At 38.4% G+C, this 21,551-nt stretch overlaps 1 protein-coding gene across 2 annotated transcripts; it reads right to left on the bottom strand.

The window, feature by feature from the left end:
* Positions 1 to 5,031: 5,031 nt before the first annotated feature.
* LOC115785230 (uncharacterized) lies at positions 5,032 to 19,673 on the bottom strand. 2 transcript variants are annotated; one of them, XM_030736743.1, is made up of 4 exons: positions 19,381 to 19,673; positions 11,827 to 12,024; positions 11,241 to 11,492; positions 5,032 to 8,662 (listed from the first exon to the last, which is right to left on the bottom strand). In XM_030736743.1, the coding sequence occupies exons 1-4, from the start codon at positions 19,460 to 19,462 to the stop codon at positions 8,442 to 8,444; spliced, it is 753 nt and encodes a 250-aa protein (XP_030592603.1). In that variant the 5' UTR covers positions 19,463 to 19,673; the 3' UTR covers positions 5,032 to 8,441. The 2 variants fall into 2 exon arrangements, with proteins under 2 accessions (XP_030592603.1, XP_030592604.1); XM_030736744.1 differs by having other exon boundaries at positions 11,241 to 11,489; positions 19,381 to 19,672.
* Between the last annotated feature and the right edge of the window lie 1,878 nt (positions 19,674 to 21,551).

The raw sequence follows: 21,551 nt of genomic DNA, 5'->3' as shown, positions 1-21,551 counted from the left end.
AAGTATGAACACTGCAGAGTCCACAGATGGTATATCTTATTTTAAGGTTTTACATATCACAACATAATGAAAAAAAAAAATCACCTGGTCCTTACCAGATCTTAAAATGAGATGAACCACAACACATGATACATCACACTGTGCCATTAGTTATTTAACATAAACTAAGCCAAAATGCAGAAGCAGAATGCAGAAACAAAGAGAGGCTCCACCCACAATAAGTATTACTGTTCCTAATAAAGTGCTCAGTGACTGTCAAACAGCCAACATTACAGTTTTCATATAGAGTTTGAACAGACATTTAACCATAAAATTATCCTGAGCCATTTCCAGTACCACGTTTTCTCTGTGGAAACCACTCCTCTTGCTCATGTAAAAACCCTAGAATTTAAAGAGGGACTTTCTGTTTACCATGACTGTAAGATGGACATAAACCCAGAGGTTCAAAAGTGAAGCCGGTGCAGAAGTGCCTTCAGCCTTGTAGAATCGATAACCTCAGTTGCTAGTTTCAAGTCTTATTTAATACAGCATGGAGTTTATTATTAAGCTATATTTTGGCCATCTGCTCCACTTTGGTAACACTGTAGATTCATTTGGCCACATTATGCAACTCTCCTCTGTTTCTCAGTCAGATCTGCCACTATTATGGAAGTGGTCAACATGCTCAGTGCATGGCTTCAAGATGTGACTTCACGAACACATGGCCTTTGAGAGGGTGGGTGAGGCAGCTTTACATTTATTTTTTTGGCTAATAGGAGTAGTAGGAGTAGGACCCCCTGCTTTTGTAGCCCACTCACCTCAAGATTTTAAGTGTGGTGCCTCTAAACTGCTTTCCTGCTCAGCATTGTTCCTTATCCAAGTTACTGTAGCCTTTCTTTCAATTTTAACAAGTGTAGCTATTATCTTCTGACTTATCAGCAAGGCAGATTCTTCAGTAGAATACCATTCAGTCAACTCTAAAGAATTTAGATACACAGTGAGTTGATGTAACTGGCTCAGAATCTCTGCCACAGATCTGGTTTCTTTGACCTGGGCCCTTTTATTAACAAAGAGGTGTGTCGTCCTTCCTTGAAAAAATGTAAACATTTAAAATCACTTCAACCACATGATCCAGAAACCACAAGATTGGCAGCAGTGCACCTGAGAACCCTGCCTCAGACACAGTGAGCTTTCTTTCAGACACATTCACATGAGGCTCTGGGCTGTAGTGCCACTGGATATGTGGAAATGGGTCACCATCAGCTTCGTGAATAAGCGCCTCAGGACACCCTGTGAACACTGAAATTCTATCTGGAAGTGTTATGATTTTAATGGTGGGCACACAAGAGGAAAATAGAGCAACATGATGACACTGAATATTCAAACAATTCCATCCAAAACAAATATATTTTTAAATGAAATGGTAACCTTCCCATACAAAATACCAGCAACATTGAATCAGGTTTTGTAAATATTACAGTCATTATCTGCATATTGTTGGAAGGAATGATGGATTTAGCCTTCTAATTACAGGGAGTGGGGCTAAAAGTAATCTAGTAAAAACCATTGCTTCGGTCTGGAGTTGATTCTTTCTGTGGGTGTTTCTCAGTAGCAAGTACACAGAGTCTGTGCTTGCACACTTGCTCGCTCCTACTTGTTAAGTCCGCTCAGACTCCAGAAATCCAGGGACGGAAGGACACAGCGAGCCAGGAGCATACTTGGTGACATCAGCGTCGCTGCTTTGTGTACTTCACAGCCTTTTCACCCTTATGGTTAATACTGACAATGGAAACAATGCATAATAGACCTAATTATCCATGCCCTTTAAAAATATATGTACCATCAACATGCTGGTCCAGTGTTTCTGCTCTCGCTTTCCTCTGTGCACTAAAATATTTCGAATGTTACTTTTGTTAAAATAATAAGCTGCACAGCACAATTCAGTTCAAAATGTACTGACAGCACTTCAGTGAGACATTCAGATTCACTAAAGCTACCCAGTTATGAAGCTTAACTTCAAACCGATATTCCCCGGAGCAAATAAAACTCTGAAATAAACCAAACATCACCTGTTAGTGTTTAGCCTCCACTGAGAGGTGTGGGTCAGTGGGGATTTTGAAAACTATGTCCGGTCTTGGTGGAGAAAAAGCAGTCCAGAGATTTCAGTGCATACTGATGATAGCATCACAAAGCTTCTGCAGATTTGTCAGCTGCAGATCCTTAATGCGAGTCCACATCCCAAAGGTGCTCTTTAGCATTGAGATCTGGCGACTATGGAGGCAGTTTGAGTACAGTGAGCTCACTGTCATGTTCAAGAAACCTGTTTGAGGTGATTTGAGCTCTGTGACATGACACATTATCCTGCTGTAGAAGATGTGCACTGTGGTTATAAAGGGAGGGACATTCTCAGGCAGGCTGTGGAATGCTGAACAATGCTGGAGTGATACTAAGGGGCTCAGAGTGTGCCATCCCTCACCCTATTACACCTCCAACAACAGCCTAAACCACTGATACAGGGCAGGATGGATGAAATAACATTTTTTTACAGTAACTAACTGGCATCCAGCTGCCAGTAATTTGCTGTAATTCTTTTACAATAGTTATATATACAGTACTTGTAGGATATTTTAATTTATAGTATTTCTACTGTGTTTTAATTTACAGTATTGTAGGACAGCAACAGAAGCAAAGCTTTAAAATTTACATCTTTTCCTGTAAAAAAAAAAAAAAAAAAAAAGGTCACTGCAGTTGGGCACTGTGAACACATCTGTCCCCTCAAAAAAAACAAAAAAACAAATCACAATAAGTCACATCTGTGTCATCATCACTCACAGGTGACCTGCAAAGATCTAACATTTGTGTTCACACTGGTGGTTCAGTGGCAACTGGCAGCAAAAAAAAAAAAAAACAAAAACAAAAAACTGAGCTGTATCTGTTGTACTGAGCCTCTGTATCAATAACCTCTTTGATGAGAGACACAACAAGGGAATTCAGACAGATCCTCATTGTAGAGCTGATCGAGAACTTTTCCCCGGGGTGCATTCAGTGCAGTCAAGGTCAAAAAATACATAACTGCATGTTATATATACAGTTATGGCTGCAGCTGTTGATCATTTAAGTAATCGAGTAATCTCTCAATTATTCCACTGATTAATCGAATAATCAGATAGTTTTGTCTTATAAATGAGCAATAACAAATATTCAAAAGAGAAAAAAAGACTGACCTTTAAAAATTAACTGCTCCTTGGTTTCCATTTTAGAAAGGCATAAAATAAAATAGCCTTTACTCTGTCCTCTTGTCCTTTCTTACATTAAGAGCTCTGACAGTACTGTATGTGTCACCTGGATGAGGTAGACTTGGTGTATGTTTGTGTGTGAGCCTGGACAGGAGCATGTGCTGACTGCAAAGAAGAAAAGCGAGTATAACAGCATTCTCAGAACTGAGGTTTGCCCCGTGTGCAACATTTTTTGCTGCAGAAAACATTTATTGTCATTATACAGGATGTACAATGAGATTGGAGTTCAGTGTCCAACCTAACAGCCCCAGGTCAGTGGCTCATAGTTGCCAATTGCAGGTCTAGTTTTAGTTGCAGATTTGGGTGAAATGCTCGAGCTTACATGGCGACAACTGAGCGCTACAGAGTTTAAATGAAGCATCAAAGCAAAAAAAAATTTGCATAGAGGATTTTTTATAATGGAGTTATTCGAGTTGCTCGAGGAATCGTTGCAACCCTAGAAGGGTGGCTGTCAAGAAGCCTTTCTTAAGGAAGGGAAATGAGAAGAAAAGGCTGAGTGCCAAATAACACACATTGTTCTTGGTATGTTTGTCTGTGTGTTTGTTTGTTATTACAGCAAAACTATGAGTCCGATTCATATCAAATTTCTATGAAAGATGGCCAGTGACCCCTGGATCACCTGATGAAATATTTGCCATAATTGGGTCAAGGTCAGAGGTAAAGTTTACTGAAACTTTTATGAATGCAATAACTCGAGAATTATGTCACCTCGGATGTTCAAATTCACTCCATAGACGCATCTACTAAAAACATTGAATGAGTTTAAATCTTGGCAACCTTGACTTTAAGGTAAAGGTCAAAGGAAAATTATGGGCATGGAGAATAGAACCTACAGTATACGTTACTGCTGTGATTGAATGATTGTTGAATATCTGGAGAGTGACACTTTTTGTGAGACGGATGTTTAAATCAGCTAAAATATCCGGGGTTTTGCTGTGCTCGACGCCACTTGTTTTATTATGATTGATGCTCATAAACTACCACACTATAGCAGCATTTATGACTTGTAAAAATTTGAATTAATTAATGGTTACACTCAATGTGACCTGCCACTGACTGTCTGCGTCTTGGTAATATAAAGTTGGATTTCATAGAAATTCCAATTTGCAACAGAGTTGAAATTGCAGCTCAAAGTGAATGATGGAAAAAGTGAGCGTGCATTAAAGGTGTCTGATGATTTTAAAGAGCACCTCTGGCTCTCTGAGTGTGTGGTCTAGTGCAGCACTGACTTTGTCCTGTGTGCACTAAAAGAAAGTTGATGAAAGCATATAATAGAGCGCATCTTTGGAGCTTTCATGAGTTTGGGCAGACAGACTAAAAGAAGATGTCTCAGGTGGATTTTTTTTTCCCCATAAGTGTTCGGGGCTTTCTCCAATGAGTCGTGTTTTTTAAGCTCCTCTCACTCCTTTCTGTTACTCTGAAAACACCAGAACATTTCTGCATTTCTCAAAAAATCCATTTTCATTTTCATCCATCACACTGGCATTTTGATCATTTCATGGATACGCTGGCTGTGGGTTTTCAGTGGAAGTGCACTTCAGCTTAAGATCATTCATTTAAAAGTCATCAAGGATTTGAACTTCCCCTTTACAAGTCTCCTACAGCACCCTCCTGAGGAGAAACTAAAAAAAAAACACTGTTCTTAATTACATGTAGAGATTTAAAACCCTATACTACATTTTCCTTTTGTGAGGTCAGTCTTAATCATGCCAACACTCGCCGTTTCCATACATATAAATGACAAACATGTTTAAAAAGCCACATTTTTATTAATAAAATACACATTTGCCCCAGTCACAAATATTTACAGCTGTATATACAAATGTGCTATAAAGTCCTCCTCACCCTTCACACGAAGGACTTGAAATCCATTAACCCTTCAAAAAAATTTGCAGTGCCAAAATATCTGTGTGCAGTCCATTTTCAACACTAATTTATTCAACATTTAACTTTTCTCATAAATAAATATAAAGTTTTGCATCAAATATTACCCTGAATATACAGTTCATTTAGACACTGGGCTATGGTGCCTTCAGTCACTCATCTGGGGAACAAGAAATTTGTCCCATAAGGCCAGAGCTTGACACAGTATGGCATTAAAAAGAGCCAGGCACAGAAAAGGCTACATATGTAGAAAGGAGTGCACAGCGGCTTACAGGAAGTGACTGAAACAACAGTTGGCTCAATACATGGGATGCACGTACTTAATGTCTAAAATACTGCAAAGCTTGGCGGTCCTCACCTGTCAAATTTCACACAGAGATGGTACATAACTAAAACATATTTGCACGTTTTAATGATGTAACACAGTCACAGTCACAACAGCATTTTGATTTAAATTTCAAAATGTATGGCTCTGACAGAGAAGTTAAAATGAAACTACATGAAGATCAGCGTGCACACTGCCGAGACATGCAGAGATGTTTTACATAGGTGGCAATCTCCGTGTCAAACTTAACAGGTGACAAGAAAGTGCAATTTATAAATGTTTTACATTTTCTGTGAGTTTAACAGCTTAAAGCAAAGCAGTCTGAGATTCACAATGTCCAAAAGACGCGATAAATAACGTGGTTCTGATCTGAAGCCTTCATAAAAGGTAAAGAAGACAAAAACAAAACAAAAAGATTTTTGTAAAGCAAAGATGACAAAAAAACAAAAAAGAAAACCACACACACTCACAAACGCACACACAAAACAAAACAAATCAAACGCCTTTGTGCTCATTAAAATAGAAACATCCTTCGAGTCAGAGCCAAATTGAGAGCTCCTTCACTTCTTCCTATCCAGTGAAAACTGGCACGAATCCAGTAGTACAGACGTACTTATACATCTCAAGCCAAGATTGCTCATTTGTGTAACGACATCAGGTGCAATCACAAAGTTACACAAAACAAACAAAACAAAATACTGGTGGCCACCAGTGCCAACAGACTCTTTAGTTGGCATAAATCCCCTGGAAGCACAAGTTCTAGAACACCATAATTACAGGTCTCAGTACATTTTAATGTGGTGCATAAGAGCCTTGGTGACTTTATTCACCACATCAATTCAAAAGCAAATGGCTAAATAAGAATCAAATATAAGAAATGCTAAAATCATAATAAATAGAAACAGTGAGAATACTGTCACTTTCTGTGATTGGTATTATTGTATGAACTAGATTTTTAGTAGATGCATCTACGGTATGAATTTAAACATCCCAGGCAACATCGGTCTTGAGGTCTCCTGTCCAAAAGTTGAAAGTTGCCTGTCCAGCGGGTGGACGACACCACCCCATCAACCTTTTTTAGGCTGAGGGGTTAAAAAATAAAGACACACACAAAAAAAAAACTTAAATTAAATTTCTCTGATCCTCTCACTGGTTGTTTCCTTGCAGCACTGAACTGCTTCCAGTGAGGCTGATATTTTTAGCCATCACGGGATGACAGGAGGTCCAGAGAGACAAATGATGTGGGTTGTTTGGTAAATGCAGATTGCATTCAAAGTGTTGTGTGGTGACAAATTTGCCATGACAACTCCATGCAGTCCTTGCCTTAGGCCAGCCTTTGGGCTTATGCTTGAGCCATAGGTCTTATCACCAGTGATAACTGTGGACATGAAGTCAGGTCAGTTTGTCAGTGAAGCTGATGTTTGCTCATGTTCAGGATTCACAGTGAAATTACAGCTGCATGAGTGGAGTGGTGAGAACAGAGGTTTCACGTATTTTTAAAAAAAAAATAGGTAGAATCATGAACTTTGTGATTGCACCCAGTATTCATTAAAAATAAAATGCTATTATAATCAGAGGTGTAGTCCTGAGCAACACCCTGACACTTCTATTTTTCCCAATAGAGGAAATAAAATATGCTTTTAGTTTAATCAGTTGTCACATTAGGAGTATTTTATGGAAGTTAATGATGACAAAATGAGTGGCCAAAGCTGTGATCACGATATCTAGGGCCAGATTTGGTAACAGCTTGCACAATCAGACACGCTAATAATCAATTTAACAGCTGAATGGGCATTTCAACATAAAGCACTCCTATTATCACAAATTGCATTAAGCAAATCACAGAAACAGGATTTACTAAAGGTTGTGGCATACAGCTTAAGTATTCTGCTCCCAAAATTTCATGCCGTAAAAAGGAAATTCCTACAAATACGTATGCAATTAGGTCAGCCACCAAAATACCTGCTGTGTCCGGGCCTTTCGGCTGCAAAACAGACACCGTGCTTCTTCTTAAATCCCAACAACTTTTTAAACAACAAAAAAAAGATTTTGCAGTAGTGTTGAGCATTGCTACGTCTAGCTTGTAGACGTGTTGATTTTTGCAGCTAACGTCATTAAATATGTATTAAATGAGTTTCCCTTTCAGAGCCTGATGAGTAGCCACAATATAAGATGAAGGCAAGCAATCAAGATTTTTTTAAATAAGGGAGACGTTGGATTTGAAGCATTTAAGATTTTCAGTGAAATTAGAGAAACTGTTCCATAATAAACACGAGTGCAGTCGTACAGCTCTGCAACACAAATTGCTTTGATAGTTTGTTTTTCTTCTTCTCTCAGATCTGTAATACATAACATTAAAAATTTGCCAAAATGCAAAAATGAATGGTACTCTGAAAGATCTGAATCATCTTAATGTCTGACTCTTACAGTAAATAATACTCGGTAATAAATACCTAGCACTACATGGCCTGTGGCATGTGACGCAGATACTGTGTAACTTCATGAGTCAGGATCTGATGGTAGATAATATTTTTTGTTCTTTTGCACTCCACACGGGTCAGCTGTAACACAGATTTAAGGTTAATATGGAGGAAATGTTTGACATAATGCAGCCATCCTCTGGATGAATCCTGCAATCCTTAAGCTGTCAGATATATCTATAATTCTGACATTATCTGTGTGAAAAGTGGCAGAATTCAAGGTTCAGAGAGCAGGCAACTATCCCACAGGACAGTATGAAAAAGAGAGAAGACACACCCAAGGAGGAGACTACTTAAGCAAACAGCAATACACCTCTGATTATAATGCATGGGAAAAAAATGATGTAAGAGTAACAAGGTGTGTGATGTTTGGAGGAACAGATTTTGACCTGTCTGAGCAGTATTCAGACTTAACACTGTTAACGCTGGTGGCAGAGAGATGCAGCCCATTCAGAGTGCTAACCTGTCTATTCTGTGCTATTCACAGATGTATTGCTTCGACAGTCTGGCCATGGGGAACTGCAGGTCGCCATTGCTGTGAGCTACATTCCCATTGTACATGCTGAACTTGGGGTTTTTAAGGCTGTAGTTCCGCATCTTGGTGTTCTTGTAGTAGATTGAGTAGATGAAGATGAAGATGATGGAGATGGCTACCACTGTGACAGCTACAAAGCCAGCAATGAGGGGTAGGTAGTCCTCTGCAATCAGGAAGAAGTTTAAAAACATAAGTGCATTCATTTCTAACTATTTCTCTTGTGCAATAATAGAAATATAAGCATTTTACTTTATATTTAATGCTATAATTTAAAGAAGGTCAACAATTACACATACAAAATCACAGACACAAATACAAATAAAGATAGCCTCTAATCTACATTTCAAAATTACCCAGTGTTGAGGCAGGAAGATCGATTGTATGACGACAGCCCTGAAAAGTTTTCATTGACCTCAGACCAACCCATCGACCGAGTTACTAAACAAACGTTTCATCATGGAGAATCCTCAGTGAGGCTTATTGACTTTTGACTGCCTGAGCTTTAATGGCATTGCTATGCAGTAGTGGTACCTCTCAAGTTTTTAAATATATAACCTCTTACCTTTTATTATATTCACAGAGAAAACACGAGTGGAAATTACTCAATATAATGTGATGTGGAAATACTTAAATGTTTATTCAAAGTAATGTTCTCAGCAACAGAAACTAAAGGAAAACTAAACTGTTAGATGGTCATTGAGCACATCATTAGGAACACCATGCTTAATGTGGATAGAGGCTCTATTTCAGGGGTGACCAAACTTGCGGCCCGCAGCCCGCTTCTTTTTTTCATTTCACCTTCCCCTCCAATTACGAGGGTTAAGCGAAATGTCAAAAAAGTAACTTAAAGGGCCAAATTGTATGTTATTTTTGACATCAATTCGCAGACTGGAAGTGGGCATGGCCTGAAGCAGCCGGCAGGCCACAAGTTTGGACACCCCTGCTCTATTTGTTCACAACCTCAAATATTCATATTCATCTCCATAATATGTTGGAAAGATTCTGGGCTGCACTGCATTCATTTCTGCAGATATTTTTGTTGCACATATAATCTGTGAATCTCCCACCGTACCACATCACGAAGCTGCTAATATTTGGGTATGAAGTGACCCCCATAGTCACCAAATGTACTCAGAATGGCAGTGGCTTTCTAACAATGATTGGTATTAAGGCAGCCACATCAATTTAGAGGAATTCTGGCCCACTATTCTTTCTCATGTAAAAACCTTAGAATTTAAATAAGGTGCATTTTCTTTTTACCATGAGATGGACATAAACCCAAACATTCAAAGCTGAAGCCAGTGCAGAAATGCCATCAACCTTTAGAATTTCTAATCCAAGTTGCTAGTTTCAAGTCTCATTTAATACAGGATGGGGTTTATTTTCTAAATTATGCAGTAGTAGGAAAGTAGGAAATACTGAAGGGCATAGCTACCTTGTGACTGACAAGTCACTGCCACATGACTGTGCAGTGTCCCGTGTTCAGTCAGATCTGTCACCATTATGGAAATGGCCAAAATGCTCAATGCACTGCTTCAAGAGGTGACCTCACAAATACATGGTCTTTGAGAGGATGGCTGTGGATCAGGAAGTACCACTAATTGAAAGCACTCCCCGACTCCTGCATGTTGAAGGAGCCGTAGGCAAGATACTGAATCCCAAGTTACCCCTGATGTATTCACTGGCATGTGAGTGTGTGAGTGTTAGAAAAATCCTTTAGGTACAGATTAAAGTATCGCTGTCATAATCCTGGGTCTTGGACCCAGAGTTTTTTTTGCCTGTATTATTTGGTGTTCTGTATTTTTCCAAGTTTGTTAATTGTTTATGTTTGATTTTCATGTTACTCGTTATTTTGACCCTTAGTTTTTTGTTTCCATCCCTGATTATTTCCAGTAGTATTCTGTTTAGGGTTTAGTTTTGTCTGTTCTCTTGTGGTATTTTCATAGCCTTGTCCCTTGTGTCCTTCCATTTAAATCTGAGTGAGTCAGGGTCTTGTCTGCCTGTTAGTCAGTGACTTCCTTTCTTAAAAAACTTTGGTAGCTGTTTGTCTTTGGTGCCTTGTTTGATGCTTTACTTGCCCTGTCTAGTTGGCCCTGATTAGCTTCACCTTTTTCTTGTCACTCGGTTGTTTCCACTGCCCTCATGAACCTCAGTGGTCCTCATACAAACAGCCGGGTCTTTTGAGTTGTCCTTTGTTTGTACTGTGTTCTGCTTGAGTGTGCTAATTATTTACATGTCTGTTTTTTCCCCTGTGCATCCTGGACTTTTGTAATTTATATTTTTGGACTTTATTTTTGCCTCTTTTTTGGATTGATGTTTGGGACTTTTAGCAGCCAAATAAACGGCTCCCTTTTTGTTTTTGAACCCTGTCTCACTGTGTCTTGCATTTGGGTCATAACCTGCTACACTCCAAAATATGGCAGGTGTATGAATGTCTGTGATTGGGTGAATGACTTGTTGCAAAAAGTGTTTTGAGTGCTCAATTAAAAATAACAATTAGGAAAACACTACACAAGTACCAATCCATCTACATGGGAGATGTCACACTGGCCATGTGAATCCGTGGGGATACAGAGTCTAGGGCAGCCTTATATTTATGCTCTTGGCTAACAGGAATGGAGCATCCTGCTTTTGTAACCTATCAGCCTCAAGATTTCAAGTATTTAAGTTCTGTAGTATATGTTTCTACAGGAAGAGCTGCATAAATAATCCTAGAAAAATGTATGTTAAAAATATGTTACCTGTTAAAATAACTTTAACCACATGTGGTGTGTGACCAGCATCATTGGAAGCATTGCAGGTGTAGATGCCAGGCTTAGACACAGTGAGCTTTCCTTCAGACACATTCACAAGAGGCTCTTTATCTGAGTCGTAGTACCACTGGATCTTTGGAAATGGGCAGCCATCAGCTTCACATACAAGCTCCTCAGGATACCCTCTGAACAGAGGGATTTTACTTGGAAGCTTTGTGATATTAATGGTGGGTTTATCTGCTGGGACAGAGAGGTAAACAGAGTAATGTGATGACACAAAATATTCAACTAATACCACTCGAAACATAATTTTTTAAAATTTAAATGGCAAATTTTCAACCCCATCTGTAAACCTCTGTGCTCTTATATTCACAATTTAATTTGCCAAACAGAACAAAACATCTGAACTTTTGGTTCAAATGGTTTACTATTCTATATCTGCACCTCATTATATGAACATTTCACCACATTTAAAATAAACAATTAAGACTGTGACATTATATGCTTAAAACACAAGGAATCCGTAATAGAGCCGTCTCAAATGAGAAAAGCGAATATGAAAATGAAATCTTACATCTTATAGTGCCGTTTACACAGCTGGACGTTATCTTTGGAGGACAGTTTAATCCCTGAGCCTCACAGCTGAACTCTGTCCCGTTGTTGTTTTGCAGAGTGACGTTAAGAGTGGAAGATACATTTACCGGGGATCTGACGTTACCGACTTTGCAGGTTTTGTTGTTTTCAGGCTGACAGTCAGTTTGTGAAAATATGTCTGACAGAGAAAACAGAAGATAAGAAAAAGACAAAAGCTGACACTTCCACTTGTTTACATGTGAGTAGAAGACATAATAGTTCTGTGAAAAAATCTTGAGCCACACTTCATTTCTTTCTTTTTTTTTTTTGCTTCCAAGAAGCCAGACTTTCTAATAATGTTTTACTGTTGTCTTGAACAGCTGTTCTCCAGGTGTTCTGAAGGTCTTTCAATGTTTTTCTTTGGATAATGGCTGCTTTTTCACTCATTTTCAGTCCACTCCCTGTACCTGATCATTTTCAAATTATTCTTTTTTTTGTTGAATCTCTTAACACTGACCTATAAATCACTCAAGCATTAAAAAAAAACCCTAACTCAAGGGATGAAACAGTGTTGTGTCTGCATGTAACAGAAAACATTGTTTGTTCCCATTTCTTTAGTCAAATCTATGAAAAGGGCCAAAGATTACAGTTTGACAGGCATAAAATAGTATTGCACAAATACGGTGATTCCCAAAGAGCTATTAGCTAGTGTAAGACAAAACAAGGTCTTAAAAAAAAACAAAAACAAACAAAAAAAACTATATACATCAGATGAACAGTAACTGGAAGTCATGTACTTAATAAGAAAAACATCCAGCAAAGACCTGACACAGGACCCGAGAGATGCATCTAGCCCTTTAAATACTGTTTTTTTTTTTTAATCTGTATTTGCATATGTTTCAATAAATTGTTGCACCCATTTTCCATTTTGCTAGCAGAAGATTATTTATATATTTAAATGACTGGCTCAAGACTTTTGCACAGTACTACATCTGGACTGCGAACATTTAATGTTTAGGCTGCATAAGCTATTGTCACAATATTTGACATTTACACACTACTGCACTATACATGAACACAGCTTACTGAAGGGAAAATGTTAGCTACACTTCTTTTTACAATTCATTGCACTCAGGGGCGTAGGAATGAGTTTCCTATTGGGGGGGGACACATATCGGAAATCTGACAGATCCATAAATACTCTGAGAAAAGCATTAAAAAAATGCTATTTGATCCTTTACTTTCTTATTTTTGAAATGTTTCTTGGAAAAATAGTGTTGTGTACACTTATATGATTCCATGTATAATTTACATATGTATATGTTTTATAATCATAGGACGTGGGCAAACTGGCTTGAGCACAGATAAATGTTACCAGTGCACAGTTACCAATGCACAGATAATTGTTACCAGTGCACAGATAAATGTTACCAATGAACAGATAAATGTTACCAATGAACAGATAAATGTTACCAATGAACAGATAAATGTTACCAGTGCACAGATAATTGTTACCAGTGCACAGATAAATGTTACCAATGAACAGATAAATGTTACCAATGAACAGATAAATGTTACCAGTGCACAGATAATTGTTACCAGTGCACAGATAAATGTTACCAGTGCACAGATAATTGTTACCAGTGCACAGATAATTGTTACCAGTGCACAGATAATTGTTACCAGTGCACAGATAAATGTTACCAGTGCACAGTGCACAGATAATTGTTACCAGTGCACAGATAAATGTTACCAATGAACAGATAAATGTTACCAGTGCACAGATAATTGTTACCAGTGCACAGATAAATGTTACCAGTGCACAGTGCACAGATAATTGTTACCAGTGCACAGATAAATGTTACAAATGCACAGATAAATGTTACCAGTGCACAGATAATTGTTACCAGTGCACAGATAAATGTTACCAGTGCACAGATAAATGTTACCAGTGCACAGATAAATGTTACCAATGCACAGATAAATGTTACCAGTGCACAGATAAATGTTACCAGTGCACAGATAAATGTTACTAATGCACAGTGCACAGATAAATGTTACCAGTGCACAGATAAATGTTACCAGTGCACAGATAAATGTTACCAGTGCACAGATAAATGTTACCAATGCACAGATAAATGTTACCAGCGCACAGATAAATGTTACCAGTGCACAGATAAATGTTACTAATGCACAGTGCACAGATAAATGATACCAATGCAGAGATAAATGTTACCAATACACAGATAAATGTTACCAGTGCACAGAGAAATATTACCAATACACAGATAAATTGTCCCCTTAGAATTATAAGGTTCTGCCATTTTTGATGAAACTGAGTTATTGTCATATGCTTATTTGCTGACTGCTTATCAACAATATGTAAGAGATTTTTTTTTCATATATATATATATATATATATATATATATATATATATATATATATATATATATATATATATATATATATATTTTTTTTTTTTTTTTTTTTTGGCCATTTTATTCACAAAATAATAAGGTTCTATCTGCAAAATCAAGCTTTAACTTGGTACTATAAGGTTCTATCTGTGAACCAATAGACACTTGAAATGTTCACAAGAGAGCCAATCAGGCTGCTTCTTTTTTGTAATGTTGGTGCCCAATGTCAAGCAAAGGAGCAGAGGAGATGCTAGAGAAAATGTTTCATGGTAGGATTGAGGATTTCAAAAATGAGTTGACAACAGACAGAAGTACTAATGGCAGGAAAATTCTTAACTTTTGATTTTTTTTTTTTAGATTACACTGAGCTGTTTCTTTGCACTGTTAGCTATGAAGCTAGCAAGCTAACACTAGTTTTGTATTGTTTGTCTGTGGTCAGTGCTAACATAAAAAAAAACAATGTAGTTGGTAATATTGAGAATAGTCAAAGGTCATAATATAAGTTACCTCACTTAAATACTTAAAATATTATTGATTGAAGAATGATTTCAGATTTTAATATATTCTATGACCTAGCAGTGATACCATGCTAATGAGCTCTGTCTATTTTTATTTCTGTCATCAAACTCCAGAAGAGCAAGTAAAAAGAAAAAACACCAGAAAAGGGACGGCAAAGAAATTGTTGCATTTTTCCTGAATAAATACAACCGAAAGAAAACAGTTCATTGTCAGTGACATTTTTATAGCAGAATGATTTTAATTAAAGATCCAAGTTTAAAAAATATCTTTTTAAGTAGGATGAGTTTTTATTTGGATTTTTGTACTCAGTGGACATGGACTCAGAATCTAAATGTTTATTCAGAATTTTAAAGAATGCTTTTTCAGGTAGATTGCAGCTTGTAAAATTAAAAAAGATCTAGGCTAAATGGAAAAAAAAACAAATATTGTGATAAATTATCCATAATTTGTTTGACTCTCTGTACAAATTTTATTGAAATTTGAGTTTATTTATATGTAAAAGTATACGCCTCCTAAATTTATATCAAATGTTTATTTTGTTCTATTTATTTATTATAAATTTTATTTTTACTTGTTGGTTTTCACATAATTATATGTTGAACTATCTAACTTCAGAAAAATAAAGGATGGGAAAAAAGAGGGCTCAGTCTGCCAACATGAGTTTAATGAAAAGTTTGATTTTTTTTTTTTTTTTTTTAAATTGTACAATTTTAAAATTGTGTAATAGATGTTGTGCAGCAAGGCGGCATGGTGGTTAACACTACTGCCTCACAGCTAGATTGACATCTAGGTCTGGGTTCGATTCCACCTTGGCCCGGGTCTCTCTGTGTGGAGTCTGCATGTTTTTCCCGTGTCTGTGTGGGTTTCCTCCCACAGTCCAAAGACATGCAGTTACTGGGGTTAGGTTAATTGGTCACTCTAAATTGCCCATAGGTGTGAATTGTCTGTCCCTGCGACAGGCTGGCGACCTATACAGGGTGTACTGTGCTTCTCACCCTATGTCAGCTGTGATAGGCTCCAGACCCCCCCCTCACGACCCTGAACAGAATAAGCGGAAGAGAATGGATGGATGGAGATGTTGTAGCATTGAAACATTCAAAGATAAAACTTTGTCAAGCATCATCTTCTAGTAAAGGGAAGGGAAATGTGTCCGCAAAAACAGTTTGCCATGAAAGAAGAAACTTAAAAAATGTCATAGAATTCATTAAATTTGATTTAACCATACTTGTGGACACTCTATTATATCTATAATTATATGGTTTAAAACTTACTATAAGTGAACTATTCTTCATTCCTTGAAAATCAGTAGTAGTTATCACATTTTGCAGATAGAACCTTATAATTCCAAACAAAAAACGAGTTTTTAGAAATAGAAGGTTCTATCTGCATTATACTTGTTCAAAAACAAAAGAACAAGTATAATGCAGATAGAACCTTCTAATTCTATCTGCATTATACTTGTTGTTTTGTTTTTGAACAACTATAATGCAGATAGAACCTTCTAATTCTATCTGCATTATACTTGTTCAAAAACAAAAGAACAAAAAAAAAAAACATTTGCACATTTAATAGCATTTTGATATTACTGATTTAGAATACATATAGGGTTTGTTTTATAATCATGTGTGAACAAGACTTATTCCATGTGTAATACAGAGTGCAAAAACTTTAAAGCTCAATGTCTCAAAACTGGTCAGAACGTAGATAGAGCCTTGTAATTCTAAGGGGACGAAATGTTACCAGCGCACAGATAAATGTTACCAATTCACAGATAAATGTTACCAGCGCACAGATAAATGTTACCAGCGCACAGATAAATGTTACCAGTGCATAGCCAAATGTTACCAGTGCATAGCCAAATGTTACCAGTGCATAGACAAATGTTACCAGTGCATAGACAAATGTTACCAATGAATAGATAATTGTTACAAATGTATAGATAATTGTTACCAGTGCACACATAAATGTTACCAATGCATAGTTACCAGTGCACAGATAAATGTTACCAGTGCACAGATAAATGTTTCCAGTGCACAGATAATTGTTACCAGTGCACTAGCATAAAGTTTCATTACAAATGTATGTGAGCTTGGGGGCCCCCCTGGTGACGGTATGTCACCTATGCCTCAGTCCGGCTCTGTTCATGGCAACGATCCCGACAGACTGTTTAGCCTCATTCAAGAGTTTCTGACTCCTGCCGCTGTCTCCCACCTCCCAAACACTCAGAGCAGTTCAGAGGAAGGAGGGGAGCGCATGTTGTGCCTTTAAAATAAAAGCACGCGAGTTAAAGATTTCCAAATCAAGTATTTTTCTCCTCCGCTGTGTAATTTTTGGTTGGGACAAATGCGCCTGTCTCCAATATTGGGGGGGGACACGTCCCCCCCCCCCCCCCCCCCCCCCCCCGGTTCCTACGCCTATGATTGCACTTCATGTAATTTTACAATGTATTTCTTCTCCTCATGCTGATAACTACTTACAAGCACTCCACTGTGTCGTACTGCAAGTGTCTCACAGTACAGCTGTAATATGCTGCTAACACGAGAAAAAAAAATCATGCTTGATATCTACACTGATATGGACTGGGTAATTTGTTAGCAACAAAAGGTTGCCACATCATTTTATGGAAAAGAAAATGATCACGCTACAGGTGGTTGAATTCTATGCCATCCAAAAAACCAAAGTGAAAAAAATGATGCGGCAGGTTGGTCAATTTTGCTGAAAATTTCATTACAATTTACATACATATATTACATAACTCAAAATGGTATTCAGTTGTTTGTATGGGCCCCACGTGCTTGTATGCATGCCTGACAATGTCGCGGCATGCTCCTAATGAGATGGCAGATGGTGTCCTGGGAGATCTCCTCTCAGATCTGAATCAGGGCATCACTGAGCTCCTGGACAGTCAGAGGTGTGACTTTATGTCCCAGAGGTGTTCTATGGGATTTAGCTCAGGTGAACGTGGGGGCCAGTCAGTAGTATCAAGTCCTTCATCCTCCAGAAACTGCCTGCAAACTGATACCTAATGGCAGTCAGGTTGCTGTTGCCTAGGCTGTAGAGGTCTGTGCATCCCTCCATGGAGATGCTTCCCCAGACCACCACTGACCCACTACCAAACCAGACATAGTGAACGATGTTAAAAGCAGCAGACCCTTTCACATCTGTCACATGTCTTCTACAGTGACTGCCTGTCTCCTGGAATCTCCTCCATGCTCTTGAGACTGTGCTGGGGGACATAGCAAACCAGGTAATGGCACATATTGATGTGCCATCCCGGAGTAATTGGTTTGCCTGTACAACCTCTGTAGGGTCCAGGTATTGCCTCATCCCATCAATAGTGACACTGACCCTAACCAAATGTGAAACTAGTGAAAAAACTGAAAAAATGAGGAAAAAAATGTCAGTGGCTTCCAACTGGAAAACCATTCCTGTTTTAGGGGGTTGTCTCATTGTTGCCCCTGTAGAGCATTTGTAGTTCATTTCACTAACACCAAAGCAGCTGAAAGTGATAAACATCCCCCTCTGCTACTTAACTGGCCAGATCAATATCCCAGAAGTTTAACTGCCTTGATGCTATATTCTGATTGAAAAGTGTTCCTTTAATTATTTTTTTTCATCAGTGTAGATACAGAAAGTTCTACCACAACACAGCAAACGTTTGTGCTGGAGCAACGTGGACAATGTCACACCACAGCTGGAACTCTTTGTCCTCTTCCACAGAGCTTGCGGTATTCACACTATAGATGGCAATGCTGCCTCTATTTTTTTTTGTAAAACTCCCCAAACCAAGTAATGTTACCAGTCCTTAATGTCCAGTCTTCACTGGTAGCCAACCAAGACATGTTCTGAGTTTTTACAGCCTCCCAGTATATTCTCTTGCCAGCTGGTGGATACTGAGCTGCATGTTGCACCCTATGCTCTGCTTTTGTATTCAATCACTGTTGGGTTTGGAGTTATTTCAAGTAGAAATTCTTTCTTGGCACTTGCAGAAAGACAGGTGGGAGTGAGAAATGTTATTTCAGTCCAAGTCTACAGTGTTCCATCACGATAAGGCATTTCCACATCCAGTGCTGTAGTCAAATAGCAATGAAAACATTGTTCTTTAAGCTGTGCCTCCGGAGGGAACAGGAAAAGACTCAGGAAGGATACACCCCACCCACATGTTAAAGAATGGGGGGCAGCAAATACCCACCATTCTTTGAGCTGGACTGTACCAGTCACACATATCAGTTAAATGCGTCACATTTAACTCTGCCCAAATTCCTCTTATTATAAAGTGCAATGTGATCTTAACTATATGGTTTAACCATGCAACAATAAACAAGTTGTGAGAGTAACCTCAAAATGTTAATACACAGAAGGTCACAATGTAACACATCACACATCAAAAGTCACTCATTTTCCCACTTAGCATTTTTTTCCCCCATCTAATAGGAAATGGCTCATTTTATTCACACTTTCCGGTTATTCACAACTTTTTAAACACTCCCTTGTTGGTTTTAGCAGGCTCCTAACCACACAGAGATATATAAATATATAAAGGACCGTTAGCCTCTAAACCAGTTATTTCCATTTCGACACCAAAGAAAACATGCGGTCTCAAGTGTTTCTTACTTACTGGTCTCTGCACCGTTAGAAAGCGATAACAGCTCTAATGTCAAAAGGGCTGAAAGAAGACGAAGAAAACTCAAATAATCCATTGGAGTAAAAGTCTCTGAGTCTCTTATCCCAGCAGCTGTTTTCCCTTCCTTTCTTCTCTCTTTCAGCGAGCTGCAATTTCACCTCAGCTGCTCGGTGTAAACTAGCAGCGACTTGTTGACTTTCTGAGTGAAAGCTAAGCTAAGCTAGACCTGACTGTAAGCAGCACACCGCTCCCAGCTCGACAACACCGGGGAGGAAACCGTCCCTCCCCCTACACTGAGCTCGGACAGACCCGTAGTGCCTTCCCTCTGACTTAAAAAAAGGAAAAAAAAACTGCAACAGTGTTACTAATAAGTTACAGTTTAAACTTGACTGTGGTCACGTGAGCCCTCATGCGCAAAGTCAAAAAGTAGTAACATTTTAACATAAAAACAAGAACAGGTGCATTCAAAGTGTTGAATTGTGTAACTCAAGTAGCTCTTTGATGCAGAACCGCTTCACTGTCAGTCTACATTATAATGAGCTACATCATTACAGCTGCCAAATTTAGTAGAAGAAAAACGATATCTGAAGTGGAGTAGCTTAAAGTAGATACTCTATATTGCCAAAATTATTCCCTCACCCATCTAAATTATTGAAGTCAGGTGTTCCAATCATGGCCACGGGTGTATAAAACCAAGCACCTAGGCATGCAGACTGCTTCTACAAACGTTTGTGAAAGAATGGGTCGCTCTCTGGGGCTCAATGAATTCCAGCGTGGTACAGTACAGCGGCGGCTCCAGAAATATTTTTTTGCAGGTGCTAAGGGGGGGCTAAGCATTTTACTGAGCTATGAACAGTGGCGGTCCTAGCCTGTTTGGCGCCCTGAGCGAGCACCCCCCCCATAGCAACTGCCGCAACAGCAACTACCGCACTACTACACTTGGGAGGTAATGAGGGCCCTCTGGCTGCTGCTGTGTGGTGCATGTAGATTTCTGCCATGGAATGACAGGCAGGTTTTAACCGAAGGTCTCCCCCCCACCACCACCACAGGCACAATCAGAATTTCTTTTAAAATTTTATTTAAAAAAAAAAAAAAACATGGAAGAAACTGAAATATTACTATAAACAAACATAACTAAAAACAAACTGTAATACTGGGTAAGTTAAAAGTCTAACAACCAACTAAAAAAATAAATAATGTAGAATCTGGCCCAATTGGGCAACACTGCGCCATCCACCAACATTTGTCCGAACCGTCTAGATTCATATTTGTGTTATTGTTTTATCAGGATTCAGGGTCACACAAATACTGTTAATTAATGACCATATTTACAGTATTATAAATAGGGATGGGAATTGATAAAAATTTAGCGATTCCCATTCCATTATCGATATCACTTATCAATTTGATTCCTTATCGATTCTCTTATCGATTCTCATTGGGTTAGTGAATAAAACCACAAATGGGTTGGTTTGCATTAACTCTTTTAAATGTAAAGTAGAACAAAATTAAAACTGGTATAAAAACAAGAATTCCTCTTTCAAAATTAATACTAATAATATTTTAACATAAAATACAACTGCAAGGTGTGTGAGAAGCAGCCTCTGTGCCAGCCAGACTCTGGCAGTCCTCACCAACTAAATGTTACATGAGATGGAGATTATTCATGCAGTATAGTGAAAGCAGTACAGCCAAATAGAGTTGCAACTATCAACTTCATTGATTGAGTGATCGGATTAGAAATACTTTTCTCGTATTAACAATTCATCTGCATATTTTAACTTCCATACTGCAGTTTTTTGCTGTGAAACAAACAGCGGTGGATGGAGCAGCTACAAAGTTCTCTTTTCTCCACTTACTGATCAGGTGGTTGATGAAGGACCTCCAGCTGTTTCAAAGTAAAGGTTTTAACGGTGGTTACAGGGAAAAGCGCTGCTGCTTTGGATGCCGGAAAAACATGTCCTTTCGCTCCATTCGAGCTCATCAGTAACGGCTCCGCCTTTTTTGCATTGCTGTGTGCACAGACTGCACGTAAAACAGCTGCTGCTGTTGTTGGAAAAACTGTGAACATAATTTTTTAATGCTTTTTATCTTGACGCTTCTGTCATGACGCTGTTGAATATATTCCGAACCAAATAAGGCGCTTGTGTGATGTAATCACGCAA

This window comes from Archocentrus centrarchus, chromosome 8 (genome assembly GCF_007364275.1).
Source record: "Archocentrus centrarchus isolate MPI-CPG fArcCen1 chromosome 8, fArcCen1, whole genome shotgun sequence".
NCBI lineage: Eukaryota > Metazoa > Chordata > Actinopteri > Cichliformes > Cichlidae > Archocentrus > Archocentrus centrarchus.
The sequence above is the reverse complement of the archived record's forward strand: the minus strand, read 5'-3'. Positions and strand labels throughout refer to the sequence as shown.

Bases quoted from the DNA above. Each gene is read 5' to 3' on its own strand.
- LOC115785230 (XM_030736743.1), bottom strand. From the start codon at position 19,462: ATGGATTATTTGAGTTTTCTTCGTCTTCTTTCAGCCCTTTTGACATTA. The intron at 11,493-11,826 runs GTAAGATTTCAT...TCTCTGTCCCAG, and splicing joins TGTAAACGGCACTATAAGAT to CAGATAAACCCACCATTAAT. The intron at 8,663-11,240 runs GTAACATATTTT...TCCTGATTGCAG, and splicing joins GGTTAAAGTTATTTTAACAG to AGGACTACCTACCCCTCATT.